Below are 27,044 nucleotides of genomic sequence, written 5' to 3'. Positions count from 1 at the left end.
GGTCCCAAGGCGCCCTTTTCGGGTTTTCACCTTGGCCTCTCCTTTTTTTTTTAGGAAATCAGAGCGCCCTTCGCAGGTTTTCACTTTGATTCCTCCCTCCCTTCAAGTGAAATATTTCTTGACCGAATCTGAATTTACAGGATTCGAAAGATTTTTGCCATCCATTTCACTCAAAATCAAATCGCCTCCAGAAAAAGCCTTTTTCACAATATAAGGTCCTTCCCAGTTTGGCATCCATTTCCCTCTGAAATCTTTCTGTAAAGGGAGAATTTTCTTCAGCACCAGATCCCCTTCATGAAATTCTCTAGGACGGACCTTTTTGTTATATGCTCTCATCATTCGCTTATGGTACATTTGACCATGACGAATAACTTTTAGTCTTTTTCCTTCTATCAGATTTAACTGGTCATACCAAGATTAGATCCATTCGGCCTCATCCAACTTTAGCTCAGCCAATACCCGGAGAGAAGGAATTTCAACCTCAATAGGTAAAATTGCCTCCATTCCATAAACCAAAGAAAAAGGTGTTGCCCAAGAGAAGTCCCGACAGATGTTCTTGTAGTTTAAGAGCGAATGGTAACTTCTCATGCCAATCTTTGTAAGTTTCACCATTTTCACCACAATCTTCTTAACATTTTGTTGGTCGCCTCTCTCGCACCATTCATTTTTGGACGATACGGTGATTTAATTATGGTGTCTAATGTTGAACCGATCGCAGACTTTCGCTATTGTGCTGTTATTCAGATTCAGCGCATTGTCAGATATGATTCTTTCAGGCATTCCATATCGACATATGATCTCTTTTTTTAAAAACTTACTGACTGCTGACTTCGTGACATTAGCATATGAGGCTGCTTCTACCCACTTAGTGAAATAGTCAATAGCCACAAAAATGAAACAATGTCCATTAGAAGCCTTCGGTGATATTGGTCCAATGACGTCCATACCCCCACATGGAGAAAGGCCATGGAGAAGTCATAACATGAAGAGGTGAAGGAGACGCGTGCATTTTATCCCCGTAAATTTGGCATTTATGGCATTTCTTGGCATGATTAATGCAATCTCTTTCCATGGTGGACCAGTAATATCCAAATCTCATGATCTGTCTAGCCATTGTGAATCCATTGCCGTGCGTTCCAAAACACCCTCATGGATTTCTTCTAAAATTTCCTTAGCCTCTACAGCGTCCACGCATCTCAAAAGTACTCGATCATTTCCCCTTTTGTATAGGATCTCTCCATCTAAGACATAGTCAATAGCTAATCTCCTCAATGTCCTCTTATCATTCTCCGTTTCTTGATCAGGATATTCGTAATTTTTCACATATAGTAATATATCTTGGTACCAGGGATGATTATCATTCTCTATTTCTTCAATGTTGTAACAGTGGGTCGGGATCTCATAAATACTAATTTGAATGGGCTTCATGTCCTCCAACTGATTCACTTTAATCATGGAAGCTAAAGTAGCAAGAGCGTCAGCCATTTGATTTTCTTCCCGTGGGAGATAACAGAAGGTAATGTTGCCAAACTCTTCAATCAATTTCAGAACCAATCTCCGATAACGGATCAACTTAGGGTCTCTTGTCTCCCATTCCCCTCTTAGTTGGTATATTACTAATGCTGAGTCTCCATACACCTCTAATGTCTTAATTTTTCGCTCTATGGTTGCCCGTATACCCATGATGCAAGCTTCATACTCAGCCATGTTATTAGTGCAATCAAAGTCCAATTTACTGGTGAAAGGATGATAATCTCCATTCGGAGACACCAGGACTGCCCCAATCCCATTGCCTAACGCATTCGATGCTCCGTCAAAGTTTAATCTCCAAGAATGATTTTCTTGGGGATCCTCTTCAGCATTTGCCACATACCTCAAATCTTCATTCGGGAAATCAAAGTCTAGAGGCGCATAATCTTCTAGAGCTCTACTAGCCAAGAAATCTGCTATCGCACTCCCTTTGATGGCCTTCTGGCTTACATATACTATATCAAACTCGGAAAGTAAGATTTGCCATCTAGCCATTTTTCCCGTCAACGCCGTTGATTCCATCATATACTTTAAAGGGTCTAATTTTGAAATTAGCCAAGTCGTGTGATAGAGTAAGTATTGCCTCAACCTCTTGGTTGTCTAAATCAAGGCGTAACATAGTTTTTCGATAGGCGAATATCTCATTTCACAATCAGTGAATTTCTTACTGAGATAGTATATCGCATTTTCCTTCTTTCCAGTCGCGTCATGCTGACCCAGCACGCATCCCATGGAGTTATCGAACACCATCAAATACAAAATCAAGGGTCTATCTGGGCTAGGTGGTGACAGCACTGGAGTATTGGATAAGTATTGCTCTGGCATTCTTCATTCCAGACATCAGGATTATGTTTCTTTAAAAGGTGAAATATGGGATCACATTTCTGTGAAATGAACCGAGCAATGTAATTCAGTCTTCCTAAGAAACCTCGAACTTCTTTCTGAGTACGTGGTGGTGGTAAATCTCGTATTTCCTTGACTTTGTCTGGGTCAATCTCAATTCCTCTTTCACTAACTATGAAGCCCAATAACTTTCCTGACCTGGTTCCAAAAGTGCATTTTGTCGGATTGAGCTTGAGCTGAAACTTCATTAGTCTTAAGAACAATTTTCTTAAGACCTATACATGCTTCTCATCTGTTCTGGATTTGGCGATCATATCATCAACATATACCTCAATTTCTTTGTACATCATGTCATGAAACAAGGCTACCATGGCTCTCTGATATGTTGCTCCTGCATTCTTTAATCTGAATGGCATTACTTTATAGAAAAATGTTCCCCACAAAGTAATGAATGTAGTTTTTCCCATATCCTCCGGATGCATCTTTATCTGATTATATCCTGAGAACCCATCCATGAAGGAAAACAGCGAATATCCCGCCGTATTATCGACCAGAGTATCAATATGTGGCAATAGGAAATTGTCCTTTGGGCTTGCTTTGTTCAAATCTCTGTAATCCACGCACATTCGTACTTTTCCATCTTTTTCAGGAACTGGAACGATGTTGGCTACCCATTCAGAATATTTGACCTCCTGTAAAAATCCAGCATCAAACTGCTTCTTGACCTCCTCTTTTATTTTAAGCACAACATCAAGCCTCATTCTTCTGAGCTTCTGTTGAACTGGCCTGCAATCATCCCTTATAGGAAAGTGATGCACTACAATGTCAGTACTCAATCCAGGCATATCCTGGTATGACCACACGAAGACATCTTTGAATTCTTGGAGTAATTCAATGAGGTCTCGTCTTGTCTTTGTGGAAATCTCAGTTCCAATTTTCACCTATTTTCCTTCTTTCAAGCTCACAACTTCTACTGATTCTTTGTGAGGTAGGATTTGTTTTTCTTCTTGTTCTACCATCCTCAACAATTCCAGAGATAAACCACAATCTTCATCACCTTCAAAGTCATGCAATCCCTCTAAACATATGTTTCGTTCAAAAGGACACTCTGAGTTCGTAGCGGCGTCATTCATGTTGTTGATATACAGGAACCTAATATGGTTGCAAAAGAATGTATGAATTTATGTACAATTACTTGTGCAATGATTATAAATGAAAGAATATATTTACTTGTATGAAAAGAATGAAAGAATATTTGCTCAAAACAATTGCAAAGATGTTTTATTAAAATAATGATATTCAAACGTAGGCCTATTTCACAAAAGAGTTCTTGTTATTTCTAGGCTAAAACAACAAGTTTGTTTTGAATATTACTCTGAGAAAGTTCTAAAGACTTTAGGTATTTCTTCCGCAGTCCAATTGTCTAGAACACTCCCAGGCTCATAAGGACGAATATCTAACCAGCTCATCTCTTCATTCTCATGCTCATGAATGGCATTGATGTGCATATTTCCCAACGTCTCTTTAATGCTTTCCTCAACTGGTATCTTTCTCTCAGCATGAATAACTCCTCCATATACAAAGGTTTTGGATACGTGTGGAATTATCATTGGCTCCCATTTGGTTTCCTCCCTACTTAGACGCGCCCTTCTTCTTTCCTGTCTTTTTTCTAGCTCATTCTTTCTCTGTCCTCTGTCTAGCTTGTATCCTAAGGCAAAGTGATCTTGCTTTACTTTCAATACTGGCACCTCAATCCTCCCTTGAAGATATCTCCCCAGCCCTTTTCCAGGTAAAGCTCATTTTCCTACCAACAACTGCAAACCCATCTCTGTAGTTTTGGATAATTTAGGCACCAAAATTTTGCTTTCTTCAGGAACAAATACCGCTTTTACAAACTCCAAAGATTGAAATGAGCATTCTACTGACTCATCATTAGTCTCCACGTACGGCATCTCATTAGATATAGCTGCTATTATATCCTCTTCGGCGTTGATTGTCACTAGCCGACCTTCTGACACTAACTTCAGCTTCTGATGTAATGATGACGGTACTGTCCCCGTCGAATGTATCCATGGTCTTCCTAATAAACAATTGTAGGAAGGTTTGATATCCATCACAATAAAATCTACCTCATAAAATGTTGGGCCAATCAGTAGGGGTATCTCAATTCTTCCCATGACCTTTCTTTCTCAGATCACAAACGCCTCACCATATTTTGGCATGTTTTCATGTGCGAACTGTCTATGGGAAGCCTGTTGAGTGTGAATAATGGCAACACGTTTAAAGCTGATCCATTGTCAATCAACACTCCTGGCAAAATATACCCCTTGCATCGTGCAGTGATATGCAAAGCTTTAGTAGATCCCACGCCCCCAAGAGGTATTTCATCATCATTGAAGAATATGAAATTATCAACACTGATATTATTGATCAACCGATCTAACTTGCCGACAAAAATATCATTGGCCACATAGGTCTCATTTAGCATCCTCATCAACACACTTCGGTGTACTTCTGAATTCAAGAGCAAGGTTAGTACGGATATACGAGCCGGTTGTTGATGCAACTGTTCGACAACATTATACTCGTTGTGCTTCAAGAATTTAAGGAATTCCACGGCTTCTTCCTCCTTCACTGGCTCGTTGATAGACAACACAGGCTTAGCTATCTTCCCCTCTTGTTCCATTATTATGGCCCTTCCTTTCACATGTTCTGGATCGGCACTCACATCCTGATCCTTTGTAGTCTCCATTCCGGGGACAGTTGTATTGCACTCATAGTTCCACAGAACCTTCCTACTATCTTCGTAAGAAAAGGTTACAGGTTTCTTTATTATAATTCTTGGCATTACTGGCGCTCTCACTTCATCATTCCTTGGTCGCGAGATGATGACTACAGGCTAAGTTACTCTTGGAACCTTTGTGGATTCGGATGTGCAAATACTCCCATCCTCCTTAGCTTCTTCATAAAACTCCATTTCCTTGTTATCCATCAGGCCTTGAACCAAGGCTTTGAATTATGTGCATCCTTGAATCTCATGTCCCTCCTCATGATGGAACTCACAGTAGTTTTCCACCTCTTCAAAGCTTCTTTCTGAATCCAATACAAGCAACTCTCTTTCTACCATCTTTCTCCAGATCCATCTCAAAGGGATCTTCACTTCTGCGATATCTTCTTTGATTTTCCTTGCCATGTTACCTCCTATCATGTTCACTCCATTTTCATTGTGATTAGGTAACGGATTCTCTGTACTGGGCGAATCATCCACTTTAACGACACCCATGCTTATGAGTCTTTCTACCAGCTTCTTGAACGTCGTACAATGTTCTATGGAATGCCCCACGACTCCTGCGTGGTAATCGCATTGTGCGTTTGCATCATACCACTTGGGGTACGGAGGCTACAGAAGTTTCAAGTGGTAAAGGGAAACCACGTGTGCATTGAATAGATTCTGATATAGTTCGTGATACGACATCAGACTTGGCGTAAATTGAAGCTTCTCCGTATTTTGCCTTGTGTCGGATCCTCGTTTTGATGATCCTTGTTGGTTAACAGCCACTTTTCACGGTTGATTCACCGTAATCGTCTTTGAATATGAACTTGTGTTGTTGACCTCATTTTCCTTCTTCTTCGAGGTCGACATTCTGCTACTTTCTCCATCATCTATCTTCCCACTTCTGATAGCATTTTCTATCATTTCACCATTCATAACTATGTCAGAAAAGCTTTTAGTATGACTTCCTAACATATGTGTAATAAATGGGGCCTTCAATGTGTTTACGAAAAGCATCGTCATCTCTTTTTCTAGAAGAGATGGCTGAACCTGGACGGCAACCTCCCTCCATCTCTGTGTATATTACTTAAAAATCTCGCCGGGTTTCTTTTCCATGTTCTGCAGAGTGATCCTATCAGGTACCATGTCAGTCACATGGCTGTACTGCTTTATGAACGCCTGTGCTAGATCTCTCCATGAATTAATCTGGGTACAGTTCAATCGATTGTACCAGTTGGATGCTGCCCCTGTGAGGCTATCCTAGAAGCAATGTATTAGGAGTTGATCATTATTGACATAACCAGTCATTCGTCTGCAAAACATGGTAATATGAGCTTCGGGGCTACTAGTTCCATTGTACTTCTCAAACTCTGGCATTTTGAATTTGTAAGGGAGTACTAAATCCGGAACCAGGCTCAATTCTTTAGTATCCATCCCATAGTAGCTTTTCGCACATTCCATCGCTCTAAATTTCTCTTCCAACCATTTGTACTTTTCCTCTAGCTGTTTTGGCAATTCATCATTTATTTTCTCCTTTCCAGCCGTTTCATCGAAGTCAGGGATAACAGGATTAACAAGGTTGACTCCGGGGTTAGAGCCTGATCCAGCCTAAAGATTCATTAGCGTTGCAGCGTCATCCTAAAATTACTGAGGCCTAATGGTAACAAAGGACTTACGCGGGTATATCTCAACCTGCTGGGGGGTAAAGTCTGGAGGATAGATAGGTCCCCCATTGTCTCCTTCTCCAACATTGGGCACAGAGCCTTTTCTTTTATCAGTTCCCTTATTAAACCATTGAGTTAACTGAGCCATCATACTCCCTTGAGATTCCATCATTTTGTCTATCATTTTTTGCTGCTCATTCATTTTCTTTTGAAGCTGCTCCTGCATTTACTTTTGGGACTGTTCTAGCCTTTCCATCCTTTGGTCCATGTCCTTAGTTTTTGATCGAGTACCGTAGCAATGTTTAGTAGGTTGGTTGGTTTCCAGATTAACTGAGGAGTGATTTCAATTAATTAGAATTTTTTAATATTTTTAAATGCATATGAAGTAATGCAATGCATGAATGTAAAAAAAAAGCGTCAATTTTAATTCAATTCCATTTAAAAAAACTTTACTAGAAAGTAAATTTCTTTACATAAAGTGAATTACAAATAAAGATTTTCCTATTGCTCAAAGATTCTAATCTTCCTAAGTAACACACTAACTCCCCCTTTCGATCCGATTCTAATTCATACTTCACACTCAAATATGTCTCGCTTGTACTACCAAAGCTTGTACGTGATCAGCTACTTCTCGGATCTGGACCACAGCTTCCTCCATAATATGACCTCTTCTCCTAACTTGGTTTTGAAAGTAGTGTAGCTGTTCCTTATTACGATTTTCATTTGCTTCCAAGTGCTTGATCTGGTTTTCACAATTTTGCAACGCCGTTTCTAGCTCTTCGATTCTTTGCTTCATTTCCTCAATCTTGCTCAAGCTTGCTTTCAACTCTATTGCGGAATTTCGATTTCGATACTGACGAAGAGATCCTTCCAACATGATCATCCTATCCTTTAACTCGCCCTTTTCCTTTTGGCTTTCTGACAAACTCTTTTCTAAAGCCTCGTTTCGCCTCTGCATTTCTTGGAATTTCTGTTCCCATCTATCAGCTTTGTCCTTTTCTCCTCGAATTTCTGCTCGCCACTGTTCTGACATTTTTCCCAGCCCGGCAGTTCTCATTGACAGATGCAACTTTTTATAATTCATCTTCAGACTACCCAGCTCCTCCTCAGCCTTGTTTTTCTCTTTCCTTAACTTCTCAGTTTCAAGCTTCTGAACATCTATGTTCAATCTCAAGTTCATCTTTTCCTCCTCCATTTGCTCTATCTTCTTTTCTAAATCTGCATTTCTTCTCTCAAAATCTTGTCTTATGATTTCCAACTCAGAAGGGATAACTCACAAATGTTCCTCTATTGGCTGGCGACCTTCCTGACTTACCTTGGGTATATTGTTGTTGATTCTCTTACCCCACCATTCATTATACTCAAGAGTTGTCATCGGACCCACAGCTAACCCTTTCATTCGGCGAATCTATTTCCACGTGCTAGACATCTCTTGAATCCTCTTTCTATAACCATCATCTTTGTATAAAAATTCACAATCAGCTACCCCTTGGGTCGTAGGTATAAATTGTCTTGACCTATACTGTCTCAGCACCAATAATGGGGTATATCCAATAGCTCCCCAAATTCCAAGTAGTGGAACCCAATCGAAATTACCACACCTATACAGGATCTCATCTGGAAGCAACCAAGGAGCTCTCCACTCAACGTCTTCCTCCTAAAGATTTTGAAGAATTGCTAACCACTTCTCCTCTGAAATGTCATCTCTCCTCGGCGTAGCTACTATCTCCTTTAGTGGTGAATAATTTTCAGAGAAAACCTGATACGAAACATTATCCACCTTCCAAAAGTGACTGTGAAACCATACAGGTAGAAGCTGTGCACATCCAATAAATCTCCCATCATCTGTTTTTCGGCATGCACTCAATGACCTGAAGGTTTCTGCCAAAATTGCCAGAATCGGTGTAACCTTCTTATCAATCCGGTCAAATAAATCGGTGACTGCTTCATCCACATGCCCCAAGGCCTTGGGAAAGACAGCCAAGCCATATATACTTAAAGTAAAGACATCTAACCTCTTTCTCACGTTTGGGTGCGTTAGAATTGCATCTTTCAAACTTCTCCAAAGAACGCATTTACTATCCCCCTTTTGCTTAATCTATGCAGCAACCCACTGCTCACTCATCCCTGTTATACCCATCAGCTTCTTTGAAAAGGTTGGCACATTTACCGCTCTCGAGTAAACCCTGTCCACTTGAAACTTTGAACATCGGAGTAAAGCCACATATTCTTCTATCGTAGGCACCAAATCGACCTTCCCAAACGTGAAGCAGCTGTAAGCATGATTCCAAAACTAGGCGAGGGCTCGAAACAAATGCTTGTCTACCTTCACATAAAGCAAATAAGGAAAATCCCCATAATTGTCATAAAATAACTGTCTAACCTCATTATTTCACTGATCCCAGATTTCCTTCAACTCCTGCAAATTGTTTTGAGTTACACTGATGCGAGTAAAATCCCATAATTTCGATACATACCCATCGGCCAAACTATCGCCCCTTTCTTGTTGCGTTGTTTCAGACCAAGTTCGGACAACCGCATTGTCCTCCACTTTATCAAGAAACTCTTTTTCCATGACAAGCTTTCTATCTAGCAATGAATCTGAACTGATGCCTTTTATGATGAAATGAAATGCCATGTCATGCAATCAAAATAAAACACAAAAGTCAATATCAAATATAAGCATATAATCAAGGAAGAGTAAAACGTCTATTAGGACATCTACTAGGGTTTAGTGTGGTTCTACCTAAGGCAAGCTCCTAAGGCTCATTATATGCGGTTTGGCTCTAAAGTAAAGGTACCCGAACCAGCAGATTCCTCGATCTTCACCCATTATAGGCTCATATAGATCAAGTTCAGTTCAGGGGGACACATTTTCCCTATGACTATACGGAAATGAAAATCTCACGAAGGCATAAGTACCGATGTATCCCGAAAGCGATCCACTATCCTATACGAAGGTGAAACCTCACGAAGGAATAGTTTCTCACTCCCACTTAGAGGGTAAAATTATCCAGTACATGTAATGTACAGTGCAAAATAATTTAAAGTACTTAAATCAATTAAGCATGAATGCAAGAGGATTTTTTAAAACGAATTTCATTTTTTCGATTATAAGACAAAAATTAATCAACTTTGTGGCTCGACTCTCTTATTTTTTAAAAAAAAATCCCCAGCGGAGTCGCCAAGCTGTCGAAACCATTTTTTATTTTTGGGAAAAAAACAAAAATTAGTTGTCGATTAAAAATTGGAAAATTTGGGAGTCGCCACCAATCTTTTATTAAGGTGTGATTGGGTCACCTAAAAACGACTTTGGTCTACGAATTTTAGAAAAAAAGGGTCCGGGAGTCGGCTACGTATGAGGAAGGATTAGCACCCTCATTACGCCAAAAATTGGTACCTAGTTAATTAATTAATGTCTTAATGTCGAAAATTTGAAAAATATAATCCTTAGCAAAAACTTAAAAACGTTACGTATTAAGACCCTTATCATTTCAGGGAAAGAAAATGCCACACCCAATGCGTTAGGGCACGACATTCTAATTTCCTCAAAAATGAATTAGGTCAAAATACTCGTGTAATAAAAATTTAAAAGAATATCCATTTATTCAAGATTTAAGAAATCGCGACCCAATACGTTAGGGCACAATTCCTCCAAAATCCTAAACTTGGAATATTTCCTTTATTATTTTTTAGAAAAAATCTTCATTTCGAGAAATCAATGCGTCACATCCAATACGTTAGGACACAACGTGTTGAATTCCCAATAATGAGTTCTTATTTTTTATTAAAGAGAAATGATCGATCGTTAGATTTAACGAAGAAAATCGGAACCCAATACGTTAGGGCTCAATTTCCTTGAAAATCCTAAATACAAGCATTATCTCATTTTTGAAAAGTTTGAAATCGAGCAAAAAATTGATGTGATGCTACATTAAATATACAATGCAATAATAAATATTACAATGGCATAGAAATAATGCATACATATAAAGAAATAAAACCAATATACATAAAAAAATAAACAATGACATGCAAAGTATCACATAAACGAACAAAATAATATAAATGAAAACACAAATAAATAGCAAAAATAAAATAAAATGTACATGATATACGCATTAAACTATGAAGAATACACATGAATTTATATATAAAATTAGATTATAAAAGATTTATATAAACAAAATACATAATGCATTTGTGAAAATAGAGAAAAGTAGGAAAATATGTATATACATATAAATTATAAAATACATTTTAAAATAAATAGGTATTTAAGCATTTTAAAATACTGAAAAAACAGAGATATACACATGTTTTATATAAAAGAATATTTGTTAGGAAAAAAGGAAAAATAAATAAATGAAAAATAATAATCACATTACTAGAATTAATTAATAATAATAAAATAAAAAAACTAAATTGAACTGGAATTCAAAATTTTGGGGTAAATCCGCAAATAAATAGAGCCAAAAGGACTAAACCGAACACGCGAATTACATAGAGGGGTTGGAAGGGAAATTTTCCCTTCTCCTCCAAAATGGCGTCGTTCCAATAGGGCTAAATTAAAATTAAAAATAAATTAAAGGGAGAATTAAAAAATAAAAAAACCTAATTATAAAACATTAAAAAGGCGGAGGGACTAAAAGTGCAATTTATCCCTCCGCTCAAAAACACGCGGATCCTAGGCCGGGTCGGGTCGGAGTCGAGTCAGCCTCCCCAAAACGACGTCCTTTTGGCACCTGGGGAGGCCTAGTGAAACGGCGTCGTTTCACTAGGCTATTTAAGCCAAAAAGTTACAAAAATAATTCATTCTTCATTCTTCTTTAAAAAAAAACCTCAAAAAACTCTCTCCTTCTTCAATTAGTCCGGCCAGGGCCCGATCATCGGCCATCGCGCCGGCCGCCGATCTCCGGCGCAGGCAACACCGTCCGCGGTGGCCGGAAAGGGGAAAATACCCTACTGGGCTCTTTAGACTCCTCTAAGCCCAAATCTGGGTCCAAATCCGTCAAAGCATCAACAAAAAGACCTTAAAAGCCTAGGAAACCCTTCGATTTCCAATTGTCTATCCTCGGAGATGAACCTCGTCCGCCCTAACGGTGTTTCAGAAGCGGGCAAAGATAAGTCTTTTACCCTTTATTCTGTTTTATTGCATTAAGTAAAAAAATAACATAAAAAAAACGAAAATAAAAGTATCAACCTTTGTATTTCTTGATTAATCCTCTGATGGTGTTTTTGTGTTTGCTGTGAAAAATATTTGCTACTTCTCTTATTGATTTTTTTAATCCGATCCTTATTACAGTGTTCGATGGCCTTTTTTATAGCCGATAATAACAAAAAATAAAGAAACTAATCCTATTTCATATCTTCTTGATCTGTAATCTTTGATTCTTATTTCCTTTTGTGTGCAGATGAAGATCGGGGTGGAGATTCGGCCTGCGTGGAAGATTGGAGTTGCGGCGGCTGAAGCTTAGAAACCCTAGGGTTTTTCATCTATTTTGGGCCATTGTAATTTGGGCCACCGCTTTGTTTTGGTTTGGGCCTTGTGGCCCGTTTGTAATCGGACTCTATGGACTGTTTTCATTTATTTGTTTATTTGGTACGGGCCGAGTACAAATTGGGTATTACATAATGTATATATTTATAATGCTAAATATTAGTTTTAATTGGTATAAAATTGTAAAGCTAATTAAGTGAGAATTAATAAAAAAATTACAAGTGTAATTTAATATTGATCCAAAGTCTAATTGAGTGATAATAACCTTTATATTGATAATGAAAACAATATTAGTAAATTAACAAATTTATACATTATAGAGTAGATTATCAATATATTGATAATCTTTATATATATATATATATATATATATATAATGTTAATCTAACTTATTTTATTTTTATAATTATAAAAAATTAATTTTTGTTATAAAACAAAAGAGGGAATAAAGAACAAAGAGAATAGGAGAGCAAAGAGAGCGTATTTTTATCGATCAATCGAATCTATACAAAACTTCTCCAAAGTCTCTATTTATAGGCATAAGAAGTATAAATAAAGTAGAGACCTACTTCTAATGACTATTAGAATTTAAATTACATCAAAACTTATCTTGATCTTGATGAACATCAAACAAATAAACTTGCTTTTTATAATTTTAAGAACCTTAATACAAATGAAATCCTTCTTACAAATTTCTCAACCGGACACATTCTTAACAAACATGAAAGCAAACACAAACCAACTTAAAAATAAACAAACAACATAAACCAAAATGAAATTTATTCAACGCGGATTCATTTATTATCCTCTCGATTGCTCTGGTAAAGAATAGATTAAGTAGAGGTATAACCGAGCCGAGCTCGAATACTGTTAAGCTCAAACTCAAGCTCAACTCAAAATTCGGAACTCAATACTTGGCTCAAGCTTGAACGAATATATATTTTTAAGTTTGAGCTCGATTCAGAATTTAATCAAATTACTCGAGCTCGATTAAGTTCATCTACTAATTTTTATACTTACGCTAGAACTCGAGCTCAAGCCCGACTCACTAATTAAGCTTAGAGTTAATATATATATTGAAATGCAATAACGTAATTTAATAATATAAAAATATGAAAAGCTTGATCAAACTCGTAAGCCATTTAAGTATTACTAAACTCAAATTCAACTCAATCGATAGCTTAAACTGCTAGAGCTCGAGCTCGAGCTCGGCTTGATAATTACCAAATCAAATTGAATTCTTTTTTAGTCAAATTCGAATACTTGCAAACATCGATCTCTCATTTACAACTCAAAGGCCGAGAAAGAGAGGTGAAAGAACATGGATAGAAGATGCTCCCATATTCTATTTCTTGTTGGTTGTTAATATAAAAAGAGACCAATGTAAAATTAGTTTAAAAAATCTCTCAATATCTTTTTTCTTTTGCTGCTGGTTGTTTGATGCTTTTGGAAGAGAGAGAGGTTCTTGAATTTATGTGGATTTACTTGCCTTCTTGTTTTAGTGTCCGTTCATAAAAAATGATGAAATTTGGATGGAAAAAGATAATCTTTTGCAATTGAAAGAAGAATAGAAAAAGTTGTTACTGGTCGTGGATTGTTGCAAGGGGCCATCAAGTTTGATACAAAGATAACTCATAAACTGATAATAATATGATGGTCAAAAAATTACAAAAAAAACTAAATTGTAAGGTACACTGGTATGTTTACTCTGATTGGTTGGGCCAATAGTAGTCAAAACTGAAGAGGTTAGAGGTGCAAGCAAATCCTTGTCCAGCCTTACAAGAGCTTCAAGGGCTGAATTGCAACTCCATTCCGAGCAGTTGGAAGGCGTCCCCATCTTCCAAGTCGGGGTTCCTGCAGCAACCAAGGTATTTTTAAGCAACAAGACTGACAATGAAACTACCAAAAGGAAATAAATATGCTATTATGCATTCCAATATCACAGTTGCTATATTCAATCATATTGAATGTGTCCAGACACACTTGCCATAAGATATCAGAAACATACACATGAACCCACCCACTCCCCCCAAAAAAAAACAAAAAAGAAAAAAAAAATCTGTACACACACAAACACATATCCAAGCCTCACAGCAGCTCAGCTTAAAACTGTAACAGAAGTAGCACCTATTTATTCATATATGTACACACGTATCTATATATCATATATGATTAAAGAGCTATACTGTTTAACCTTTAAGGGTGTGCTTAGTTGAGTGAAGAAATGAAAGGATGGAAGGAGAGAGCGGAAAAGTGGAAAAAGAATAATTGTGTGCTCGGTAGGAAAGAAAATAGAAGAGGTGATCATTTTTCATTCTAATGCATAAAAACCAATCATTCCAAATTGAAATGATAAAGGAGAATAAATAAAAGAGGTGTATGTTAATCAAAATTGTGCATTTTCAAAAGTTCCATTTTCTTTCTTCTCATTTTTCAACTCCACCAAGCAATTGATGGAAAGAATTACTCTTTCAATTATTTCATCTCTCCTACCAGACACACCTATGGAAAGAAATTATATTTTCTATCCTTCTATTTTTCTACCACTTCAATTTCCATCTTTCTAATTTTCATTCCACTTTGCCAAGCAATGCCTAAATGTTATTTACACAAAATCAGCTAGCCAGTATAAGAGATAGTGAGGTATAGTTCCTAACGGATATACATAACAAACAAACAAATGTAAAATTTGGGGAATTCTCAATGTAAGCACATATTACACATAAGACAAGGCACCAAACCATTAATTAATTGAAAGATACTGTTCCCAGAAAGATGCGGATGCCTTTCTAGGAATAATTTCTTTAATTAGAGGCCACCTCAGAATCAGCACAGAAGGATGCAATTATATTATCATGTTTTGTTTCTAATTCAGTTCATGTAAGATAAGATTTAGGTTAATATTCACAAACCTCATCCCAAGTTCCAAAAAAAGAAAAAATCAACAAAACCATTAACATTAAAAGAATAGATTTGTCCAGATATTGTTAAGGAGAAATACGTCACCTGCCCAACTCCCGCAACTAGGAACTGTCCAGATTTCGCAAAAGCCAGGGAATTAACAAATCCCATCTGTATCATGGAAAGGGTTTTGGTAAGTAACAAAAATGAGAAGAAAGGTTATTTGAAATAAGGACACAACCATTTGGACTCAACCTCAATAGTACTCCAAGAGAAAAGCAAAAATTATCACAGAAGACTCAATAGAATTAACCAGTATTTTCCACCTTTCTCAACCGTATGCTACTCATTCTTGTGATGTAGGTTTAATAGAAGTGATTACTTAGCCTTGGACTACAAGCTAGAAAGGCCAAAAAGTGTCACCTCTCAGTCAACTTTTACTTGAGCTTTTTGCACTTCGTGTACATTATAGCCAGCTCGGAGGAAGTCAAACAAGATTTAATTAGTGGATTTATTGTTTTAAATGTATACATTATTATCAGATAAGTGTTAAAGTTAAATGGCTTAATCACAGATCAATTCCAGCACCATGAAGGAATGATACTATAACTAGGAATTAACAATCACTTGGAAAAGTGTGAGGGGGCTAGAAGAGGAAAGAAATGATTTTGAGTGCGCTTGATAAAAAAGAAAAGTGAGAAAGAAAATAACAAAAATAATCATTTCCTTACCTATTAACAAAAACAAATCATCCATATTGGAAAGATAAAATGAAAGGAAAATACAAGTGGTGTGAGAAAATTGTGTATATTTATAAGATTATCCATTATTTTCCAATTTTACGTTTTCACCTTAACTACAAAGCATATAATGATAAAACATACTTTTTCCTTCGTTTTTAAATCATACCAAGCAATTGGTGTAAACAAAATTATTCATTTCTGTTCACTTTTTTTTCTTACCAAGCATGCTAATGGAAATATATATATGTTCTCTATCCTCCCACTTTTCTCATTCAATTTCTGCTGGGTTGGATGGAAAGAAAATCGAAAGCTTTGAGCAAAAAAGTAGAAACGTGAAAAATATATATTTTCTTGACAATAGCGTGCTTGATGGCAAAGATGGAAAATGGAAGTAAAATTTTTTTTTTCCATCCACTGCCCGGTGGAGTTGAAAAATGAAAGGAAAGAAAATGAATCTTTTAGAAATTGCATTAGTTTATGCACACTTAACTAACATATCTCTCATTTTCACACTTATCATTCCAATTTGGAATGATTTGGTTTTACACATCAGGATTGAAAATGGTCATCTTTAATATTTTCTTTCCTCACTTTGGTTTCCTACCAAGCACACCTAAAATTTATTTTCTTTCCACTTCTCTACTCTCCTCTTTCTATCCTTTCACATTTTTCACTCAAACAAGCACACCCTTAAAACTCATCTCATATAAAGCATCTAATCAAGACATTTAAAGCAAATTCTTCCATAACCCCAATTTTTTGGATATGAAATCAATCCTCAATGCTAAAAGCACTGAAGAATTACTAGTCATTACTAATGTTGAGAACTTTTGAATTGACATAAAATAGACATTGTTATTCACTATATTTCTATTTTAAATTTTCATTATAAATAAAATTTATCTAACCTACAAGATTTTAATTCCATTAAAAGACTTTCTTTTAATGGATCTATTATTTAAAAATTATTCACATGCATCTTATGTAATAAAAAATACTAGTATTTCCCAAAGACATGTTTGAGTAGAGCGAAATTAAAATGATGAAAATGTTAATTATTTCAGTGACTTCTATTAGGTATTTGCAAAAGATCCGGTCCAAACGGATAATTCAAAAGCCTAAACGTGCAGTATAAAGCAGTAGTAAACTGTTCACCAATGTATTGAGTAGGTGTCTTTAACTTACCAATGGAACGTCATATAAAGGCTGGATGTCTTTTCTGCCAGTCTCAATGGCCCATAATCGAACACAACCATTACCAGCTCCTGATGCAGCAAGGTCACTGCCTCGACATACACTGATTGAACTAACCCATGAATATGTTGATGAAAAATTATAGCCCTCAATTTTATGATCACCATTTTCTGCAGAGTGTAGGCATGAAACAAATTAAACGACAGTGGCTAGCAAGCCGATAGGAGAAGTTAAAATTATATTTAAAACCTGGACAATTTGGCTGTTCCTTTTTAGAGTCAAAACAATATCATACCAGCACTTTGATAGAGTAAATTAAAAGAAAATTGAAAAACAGAAACAATCTATTAAGGAACAAAAACACAATGAAAAAGGTATCCAGAGGTAGTGCTACTTCAGGCAAGGCTCAGCCTAAGATACTTTAAGCTTGATTCCGTCGTAAAGTTATCACATTTTTAAACAAATCAGATGTTTTGTTTTAAACTAAGTCTAATATATAAAAATGATTAAAAGTTCATTTGATTTTTTTTTGGTTGGGGGGGGTTGCCAAACAAAATCCAACTAAACTACGAGCATAAATCAAATACATAGACCAAAGTCTAAACAAAGTCCTGCACATATTCATTTAAAATATTTTTAAGTATTTAAATGATAAAAGGTGTATCTAGGGTGGCCAGGTTGGGCTTAAGACGCATGAAAAACAGGGTTAATTGAAATATTTGTGATTACCTAAACAATTATCAGGGATAATTTCACTACCTTTTTGTTCAACATTTTGGCCAGCAGGCAGCAGAGCATGAGCATTCTTCACAATGTATACAGGTTTCTTTCTTAATACGTTCCAAAGTTGAATACTCCCATCGTCCGAGCCAGATAAGAATTCATCATTGTTAATAAAGCAGCAGCACTCCAAAGATGTTGGTGGAGGACGAAAAACCAATCGAGACTGGTCAAGAACCTAGTCAGCATGGTTCAAAAGGGATTCGTATCAGATATGAAGAACAAAAGCAATATCCCAGTATCCATCTAGCCTACAGTTCAATGAAACAAATTCTACTAGTAGTTCAATAATATGCTCAGAATATATGGGGTGGAAGGGCCATAGGGTGTGCATATTAGAAGACGTCCAACAATTTTGATTGTACTGGGAACACAAGTGAACTTCTATCACAAGCATTACTCCACATCACATTGTTATTTTTTCTTCCAAGATTCTCTACTCAGATGATGAACTAAAACTTCTAAATCATGTTTACCTTAAACAACATCATACATCGATCACGGCCAACTGTCAATACTCGTTCTTTCCTTAGGCAATCAAGGGTCAACACTTCACTTTCATGACCACATATTGTGTCAATGTAAGCTCGGTCTTCCATGTTCCAATACTTGATTGTTCGATCAAACGATCCAGAAAAAAGATCTGTGGTACCTTGCCTAAAACTTAAACATGACACAGGCTTTTGATGACCTGAGAATGCCTGTTGAGGACATATGAAAGGCCAAATTGAGAAAACTGTACACTTCATCATTGAAAAACAGGAATTGGTTAAGTTGCTGAGATTACATATTACTGACTAAACTAAAAACAGAAATATGTTATCTTTTTCCTTCTACTTTTGATAAGGTATACGATTTTCAATATCATCTAGTATATCTGCCAAGTTTGATAAATATGGCGGAATTACCTGTAAATGCTCTCTTGTACGAATATCCCATAGATGAACATGGCGGTCTAAGCCTCCACTAGCCAAATACCGGCCATCTGAACTAACAGCCAAGGCTAATACACTTTTACTATGCTTTTTAAGGCGACCCCTTGGATCCTTGGCCCCGTGACTTTTAAGAATATCTTCACTAGGCCATTGGTACCTTTCTGTCTTCCCACTTTCTACATCCCACTGTAAAATAGTACCGTCTTTGGACGCTGAGAAGCCCTTCAAGTCATCATCAGATAGAGCTACAGCAGTAACAGTGTGTCGATGCTTCACCATGACTCTAAATCCATCAGCAGTTTCTGGCTTTTTAAGCCTGAGTTGAGTACATTCAACAATGTAAGCAATCTCTCAATAACAAAGCAAAAGTGCTCCTACGATATTCCAAAACTAGAACAGTGATTAGACGTTTTAAAAATAGAAAAAAAAAATTGTTTTTACCTGGAAGCAACGACTCTCTTAATCCTGCCACTCTCCTCAAGCTGTTCCTGCTGCAAAATCTTGGCCACAAGCGAATCCCTAGCCTCTTCTTCTTCCACTTCCTCGTCCCCATCCCTGCCCTCTTTCTCCTTCCTTGCTATTGCCCTCATCTTACCCAAAAGCTCCGTCGCCACTCTTTTCCGAATCTCACCAGGAGTCTCCTCAATCTCATTCTCATCCTCATCCTCTCCGCCGTTTCCGTCAGAAGCCCCCAGAATCTCCGCCTCCTCTTCAGAATCCCCTGACTCAATGTTATCATCCTCGTAGTCCATTTTCCGCCGCTTCTTACTCTCCGTCTCGAAAAAGGGATCATTTTTCAGCGAAAATTTCTTCTCCTTTAGGCCTCCTTTTGTGGCCGACGTCCCCCGCTTCTTCTCATTCTTGCTCTTCATAGTTCAACAAGCAGAGATGAAGAACCAGCTAAATAAATGAAGTGTTTCTTCAAAATGCAAAGGAGACGAGAACCGAAGGGTTTAAGACTAGGGTTTTTCTATAAGAATGCTGATATTATGTACTCATGTGATGGTAATAATAATAATAATAATAATAATAATAATAGGTAGATAGATAAATATAAAATTATATATATAGTTTTAATGTGTAATTTGATACATAAAATTTGATTTGATGCAATTATGTATATCCAATTTAAATATCTGGACTAGACTTTAATTTTAGTTAGTTGTATACATTTAAAGAAATAAATATGTTTATTATCGATGGAGTCTTAGCTCAATTGATATTGTTATCAATATCGAATATGTAAGTTCAAGTGCGTCAAAGTGTGATTATCCTCTTATTAATATAATTGCTTTTGTTTGTAATATATGAATATAAATTAGTGTTATGTCGATAATATTTTCATATATAAAATTCCACAAATTAAAAATTCGGATATAACATTGAACAAGAAACAAAGTTCGTGATAATTTTGATATCTATCCTTAATTATACTTTTTTATACAAAGTATAGAATTACCCATAACTATGGGTGTGGAAAAAAATTCTAAATCGAAAAATCAAAGTGAATTGAACAAAAATTATTGAATTTTTTCGGTTTTTAATTTAACCGATTTTCATGTTCGGTTTAATTTGTTTATTCGATCAATTTTCGATTTTGACATTTTAAATCAAATAACACGAATTAATCATAATCTATAAGGCCAAAAGCCCATAACCCAATTATATACTCAAACCTAAATTCAAACCTTAAACCTAAATACCTATTAAAACTTAATACTCTTAAAAATCTAAACCCATAAAATTTAAAATCCAACACTTACTAATATTTAAAATTTAAATCGATAATTTAAATTTTTATGATATTTATTTTAATTTTTATTATTTAATATACAAAAAAGCCCAAATTGATATATATTTATTAGGAACAGTAGAAGACATAAAGATAAATATTTTTTGAGTTCAATATAAGGGGCAATTTACCAAAAAAAGCCTTTTTTTTTAAATTACCGAAATGGGCCCGGTATTTTATTATTTACCGGAATGGGCCTTTTTCGGCAAATCGTATCCACGTCAGCGCGATGTCAGGGGACGTGCCAGGAAAGCGTGCTGACGTGGCCGCGATTTCCCCCCCCCCCAAAAAACTATAAATACCCCCACCTTTTTTTTTCACAAACTAATCCTCTCTAAAATTTCCTCTCAATTTCCTCTAAATTTCCTCTCAATTTTGGTGTTGAGAGGAAGCATTGCAAATAATTAAATAAGATATTTCGAAAGAAGGTGGAAAGGAAGACTAAAGCATATTGACGATAAAGTTAAAAATAAATAAATTGAGAGAAATTTAAAAAAAAAAATTAGAGTCAAAATTTTAAAGGGTCAAAAGTTCTTTCACAATTATTCATAGTGATTTAAAAATAAGAATTACAAAATTAGCAATTAATAAAAATAATGAAATAAACTTTAATTATAATGACATTAATGATTAAAAACGGATGATAAAAATTTTCTATTGGTGATGGTTAATAGCAAAAAGGAATTCTTTTTAAGGAAAAGAAAAAAGAAAAAGAAAAGCATTCAAACAATAGGTAAAATGATCACCAAGAAAGTACAAATTGAACGAACTTCCGATTATTGACCTGATCATGGCTCGGGTTGTCTAGCTTGGGTCGAAGGTCCGCCCAAAATATAGTAGGATTTTAATAAAAATAAAAATTCGAAAAATGTGTTTGAATAAAAAATGAGGCCGTTTTCTAAACGGATCGAGTCTAGGGTAAAAGTTTTTGGCTAGGGCCCGACCTAAATAAATTAATTATTTTTTAATAAAAATTATCTTATTGTTCCTGGTGTTTTGGTGGTGTTATTTTTCTTTTGTTTTGTTGTTATTTTTGCTATTGTTTTGTTATTTATTTGTATCGCCAATTTACCAACAAAAGCTTAATTTTTATAAAATCGCGTACGTCAAGACGCTTTCTTGACGTGGCAACAAATCGCCTCGTGGACGCGATTTGTTGCAATGTCAACAAAGCGCTACCGACGTGGCATGCGATTCTGGCACGCCCCCGACATCGCTACCGACGTGGACGAGATTTGCCGGAAAATGGCCCATTCCGGTAAATAATAAAATACCGGGCCCATTTTGATAAATTTATAAAAAAAATTAAGCTTTTATTGGTAAATTGGCCCAATATAAGTGTATGTTTTAATTTTTAATATTTTTTATAATGAATTAGAAATAATAATATTAAAAGTAATATGATATATTAAATTGAAGAATGAAGATAATTATGTGAAAAAATTATAAGCACCTCAATTAGAAAAAAAATTCAACTAAAAAGGGTTAAAACTAAAAATTCAAATTGAACTGAACTAAACTGAACCAAAATTTTTTTATCTGATTTAATCAATTTTGGGTGGATTTGGATGGGCGGTGAGGTGCGGTGTAGTGCATTTAGCTTACTTTTTATCTACGCTACAGTATTGTTACAGTATTTAATCTCACCGCTACTGTTGTTTTTACATTAACCGCAAGTAAATGCACCGTCCATCTAAATCTAACATTTGTTCCCTAAATCGGTTCAATTTATTCGAATAACATGAATAATTCAATTTATTCAAATTTTAATATAAAAAATTTGAACCGACAGAATGCAGACTCTACTCATAACACCTCTCCTAATTATAATTATTTAATTTAGTATAAATTTGTTGAAGCAATTTAATAGTGAGTAAACAAACTTAATTAAAAAGAAAAATAGTAGAATGAAGGTCCGTGAGTCCCTTGCAACTTGCAAACAAATTACAATTTTTTAAAATTTAAAATAAATATAATTTTAGGGTTTAATATTTTAGTGTTTAGGAATTAGCACTTACGATTTTAAAATTTTATAAAAAATTAATTAATTTTACCAAAATTTTCTTACATCTTAAAATATTATCTGTCCAACTACTATAGAATGAACCTTTTAAAAATTATAATAATAAAAATTCAAAAATTCATATCTTAAAAGAATTCATAAAACTCAAAAATTTATAAAATATTTTAAAAATATATTAAAATAATAAATAATTGAACAAAATAACATATTATCAAAAAGTGTAAAAATTTTAAAAGTTATATAGATTTCTAAAATTTTAAAATGTTAATTTTCAAGGAATAACTATCTATTGGTATTTGATTTAAAATAATAATTTTTATGTATTATGCATGTCCGTTTTAAGGTCTATATCCAAGATTCATGACTTTCCTTCCCAATAATATTACCTACAAGATGCGAGTTTGGGTTCTCCTCTTAAAAATCCAATTTGAAATAATAGTTTTAATGAATATTTTGGCAAAATAATAATTTTTACAATTTTTTGTTAAAAATATTAAAATATAAAAGTAATAGGATACTATTTGCGAAAAAATGTCAAATGATATTTTCTTTCATAGAATATTTTGAATTTTTTCAAAATTTTGAAATTTATTTAAATTTTTGAAAATTTAAAATTAACAATTTTTTAATTTTTTAATTACATATTTTCATTTTTATATTTTATATTTTTAAACTTTTTGTTGTTATTAGATTGGTATTTATTTTGTTGTTATGGTCAGTACTCATTTTCTTATAATGTTTTACAACATTTTAATATATTTTATAAAAATTTATAATTTAAAAGTTACATTTAAAATGAACTTAGACAAATAAATATCCAATTTTAAATAAACATAAACATCCATTTATTAATAAATTTAAAATTTACTATATTTGAAAAAAATATTGTTTTCATTTTTAATTTAACATAAAGATATATTATCAATTCTTTTTATTGTTAATAAAGTTTTAATTTATAAATGTTTCATTAATCTTCAAAACTAGTGTCAAAATTACATAATTATCATTTATTCATTTATATTATTTTTTATTTTAATTATTACCATAGAATTATATTAATTATTAATGTCTATTTAGTTATAAATTTATGTTTTTAAAATTTTGAATCGAATTTATTTCAAGCTTGGACTCGAATCGTCTCAACTTGAATCAATTCAAGCTTGAATTTTCTTGGATTCAGATCTTTATGGACTCAAATCAACACAAGCAATTTTTAGGCTTTGGCCTATTTTGCTTGTTGTGAGTTTAACACTTCATGCATTGCCTATGCTTTAGCATGAAGAATTGAACATATCCTTAAATATGAAATTATTTAAAAATTACAATGAAAATTTAAGCGAGAAGAAGATTAAAGGATGTGAAAATACCTTTAAAAATACCAAGTATTACACTTTTAATATCATTCCAGTTGGTCCTCTTTTGTCTCCTTTATAAATAAAGTTGACAAAACATACTCAAGCTTAAAAGTGTGTCATGTCAATTCATGTTTGAGAAAATTTGAGCTTAAGATAAATTCAACCTAAAATTAAGAATGACAATTCTGATTGTGAATTTGAGTATCTAGATATATCTATCTCATTTTTTTGATTTCAAATATTGTGGATTCAAATAATATTCAAATTTGGATATTAAAGTTATTGTAATGTCTTGAAACTACTAGACCTAGTTTCACACTCAGAACTCGAAAAATATACCCGAAACTACTAGACCTAGTTTAGGGATATTACAATTAGGACAATAATGATAGACATCACAACATTAGACATCATATGCATTTTCCCTGTTACAGCCCGTTTTTCAGTGGTACCAAAAATGACGATTTTGAAACCCCTTTTTTCGATGACTGAGTCAATAAATATTATTTATTAATATTTATGAGTAGGGGTGTGTAAATTTTGGGTAAAACCGATTTAATCGACCTAACTGAATTAATTTGGTTAATCGGTTGGTGAATCGAATTAATTCGGTCGGGGGTTGGATAATAATTTTTTGGAAGTTTGGTTAATAGTTAATTCGGTTCGAAATCGGCTAATTAATCGAATTAACCAAAAATTTATATTATTTTATATACATTTTAAATATATTAAATTTGGTTAATTTTTTATATGTTTTATACTTGTTTTAACCAAAAAAATAAAAAAAAATATAAATTTTGGTCAATTCAGTTAACCAACTGAATTAACCGAAAAAGTTCAGTTTGGTTAATTTTATTTGAAAAAAATTTTGGTTTGGTTAACAGTTAAGGATTTAAAAAGTTCGATTAATTCAGTTAATGCTAGTTCGAGTCGGTTAACCGATTGAACACCCCTATGTATGAGCCATTTATAGTGTTATAGTGATTTTTGGTCTGGTTATTTTATTGATCGGTTAATAATTAATGTACAATGACTAAATCGTAAAAATCGTAAAAGTTAACCACTGTAGATTTTTCTTAGCGAAAAAAGGTTTGAAAAATTATTGTTGGAGGTTTTATGTGACAATTAACCACTTTTTGATTTATATGGACAGTTCGTGCATGGTTTCTAGCAAATTACATGTTAAAAACTTGATTAAAATAAAAGTTAAATTTAAAGTTATTTAAAACATAAGTTAAAGATGAAACAAGTCATCATCTTCCTTATTTTCTTTTTCCACTATCCACACAAACCAAAAAGGGAGAGAAAAAGCCATTTTTGTAGCCAAACATTCATCCTTTGCATGTAAGTGATTTTTAAGCCCGCTTTTTTTTATTTTATAAATTTTATGTTTTTGAGATCGTTGTAACTCGATTTAGCTAAATCATAACTCCTTTTTCAAAATTTTTAAAGTTTATAAAATTTTTCATTGATTAACTTTGAAGCTTTTGGTCTTTTTATGTTAGCTTTCAAGCTTAGAAATGAAAAATGGACTAAAATGTAAAGTTTAAAAGCTAGTTTTGCACTTAAGGACTAAACTGAATAAATGGTAAATCTATCATGAGATTTTTATAAAATGGATAGTAGAGGGTTATAGAAGGATTTATTTGAAAACGGATTGTAAAACGAAGCTCAAATGTGAAAGTTATAACCATTTAGGTTTTGGGGACTAAATTGAATAAAAAGAAAAACTTTAGGGAATTTCTATAAATAAAATTAAACTGTCACATGCATAAAATAAATTATTATAAGGTAGTTTGAATTGATAAATCGAAATGAATAGAATTGATAAATCGAAATGAATTACTATATAGATCTAAAGTTGAACCAACCGATAGGTAATCGAGGAAAAAAATTACAGATTAGTCCTTGATACCTCGTTTATTGTTTCTCTTTTTGTCTGGTAAGTTCAAAGGGTGTAAATACATGTATAAATGTATTTTATGTGTTTGACTGGTGAATTTATATTGTATAATTGTATTTTAAATTGTATTTAAAATGGTACAAAATGTGAGAAACGGACTAAATTGTAAAGAATTATTTGAATGTATTAAATGTGCCCGGATGAATGTATGATAGGATAGTATACAAATGGCATGCCCTAGGGTTGTTTGTAGGCTTGTTGGGATTAGCACTGCGGTGCCTATTCATTAGCACTGCGGTGCCTACTAGTGTGGTGTAGTTACCTGCGTATTCATACTTATTTATTATCATTCATCGGACTAAACGATTACTGTGAAAAGGGAAATGACAAAATAATGTTATGTGCTGTAATTGGATATGTTTATATGATATTGGAATGTTGCAAATGAAATGTAGTTAATGGTTATGAATGTTTGGTACTAGATTGGATTGATATACACAATTTGAAATGTTTATGAATTGGTTATCTGATAAGCTTACCTTGCTATCATGAAATGTTGTTACAAGAGTAAATTTATTTAGCTATTTCAATATGTTAATTGTGAATTGAGGTGAGTTTACTGTTTAAAACCTATGAACTTACTAAGCATACGAAATGTTTACCCTGTCTTGTTTTTTATTTCTACAGTTGTCTTTTGCAGAATGAGACAATTGAATCACCTCGGAGCTCACACTGTCCAAACTCTAACTTGGTAGGTTTTCAATTGTTCCAAACTCAATTATGCGGCATGTAAATAGGGGAATACTTGTATATGTTTTACTTTGGTTTTTCACAAGTTGAACTTAAAATGGTTTTTGGCTTGAATGTTTATATAACATGTTATAAGTGTGCATGATAACAATGTGGTAAGTTACATTTGAAGTATTTAAATGGCTTAAATGTTCATGTTACTTGTTGTGTATCGGTGCCAATAAGGCATATGGGATATATGTTTGGGATCATGATTTATGGTATGTTTTGACATGGTTTTGGGATGTTTTGAACATGTTTAAAGGTTGTTAAATGTATTTTTGTAATCTACTTGATAGGTCGATTTGAAATAAACACT

General features: G+C 34.1%; 2 protein-coding genes across 2 annotated transcripts; both read right to left on the bottom strand.

Moving 5' to 3' along the window:
• Nucleotides 1-7,390: 7,390 nt before the first annotated feature.
• LOC128039925 (uncharacterized) lies at nucleotides 7,391-7,867 on the bottom strand. Its single transcript, XM_052628862.1, has one exon. The coding sequence runs from the start codon at nucleotides 7,865-7,867 to the stop codon at nucleotides 7,391-7,393; it is 477 nt and encodes a 158-aa protein (XP_052484822.1).
• A 6,011-nt stretch (nucleotides 7,868-13,878) lies between these two features.
• LOC105793905 (U3 snoRNP-associated protein-like EMB2271) lies at nucleotides 13,879-19,839 on the bottom strand. Its single transcript, XM_012622806.2, has 7 exons — nucleotides 19,305-19,839; nucleotides 18,837-19,179; nucleotides 18,405-18,629; nucleotides 17,908-18,106; nucleotides 17,140-17,318; nucleotides 15,317-15,382; nucleotides 13,879-14,164 (listed from the first exon to the last, which is right to left on the bottom strand). Exons 1-7 carry the CDS (start codon nucleotides 19,733-19,735, stop codon nucleotides 14,087-14,089), a joined length of 1,521 nt encoding a protein of 506 aa, XP_012478260.1. The 5' UTR covers nucleotides 19,736-19,839; the 3' UTR covers nucleotides 13,879-14,086.
• Nucleotides 19,840-27,044: the final 7,205 nt, after the last annotated feature.

This window comes from Gossypium raimondii, chromosome 3, assembly GCF_025698545.1.
Source record: "Gossypium raimondii isolate GPD5lz chromosome 3, ASM2569854v1, whole genome shotgun sequence".
NCBI classification, from domain to species: Eukaryota; Viridiplantae; Streptophyta; class Magnoliopsida; order Malvales; family Malvaceae; genus Gossypium; species Gossypium raimondii.
This window is presented reverse-complemented; position numbering and strand designations above follow the sequence as displayed.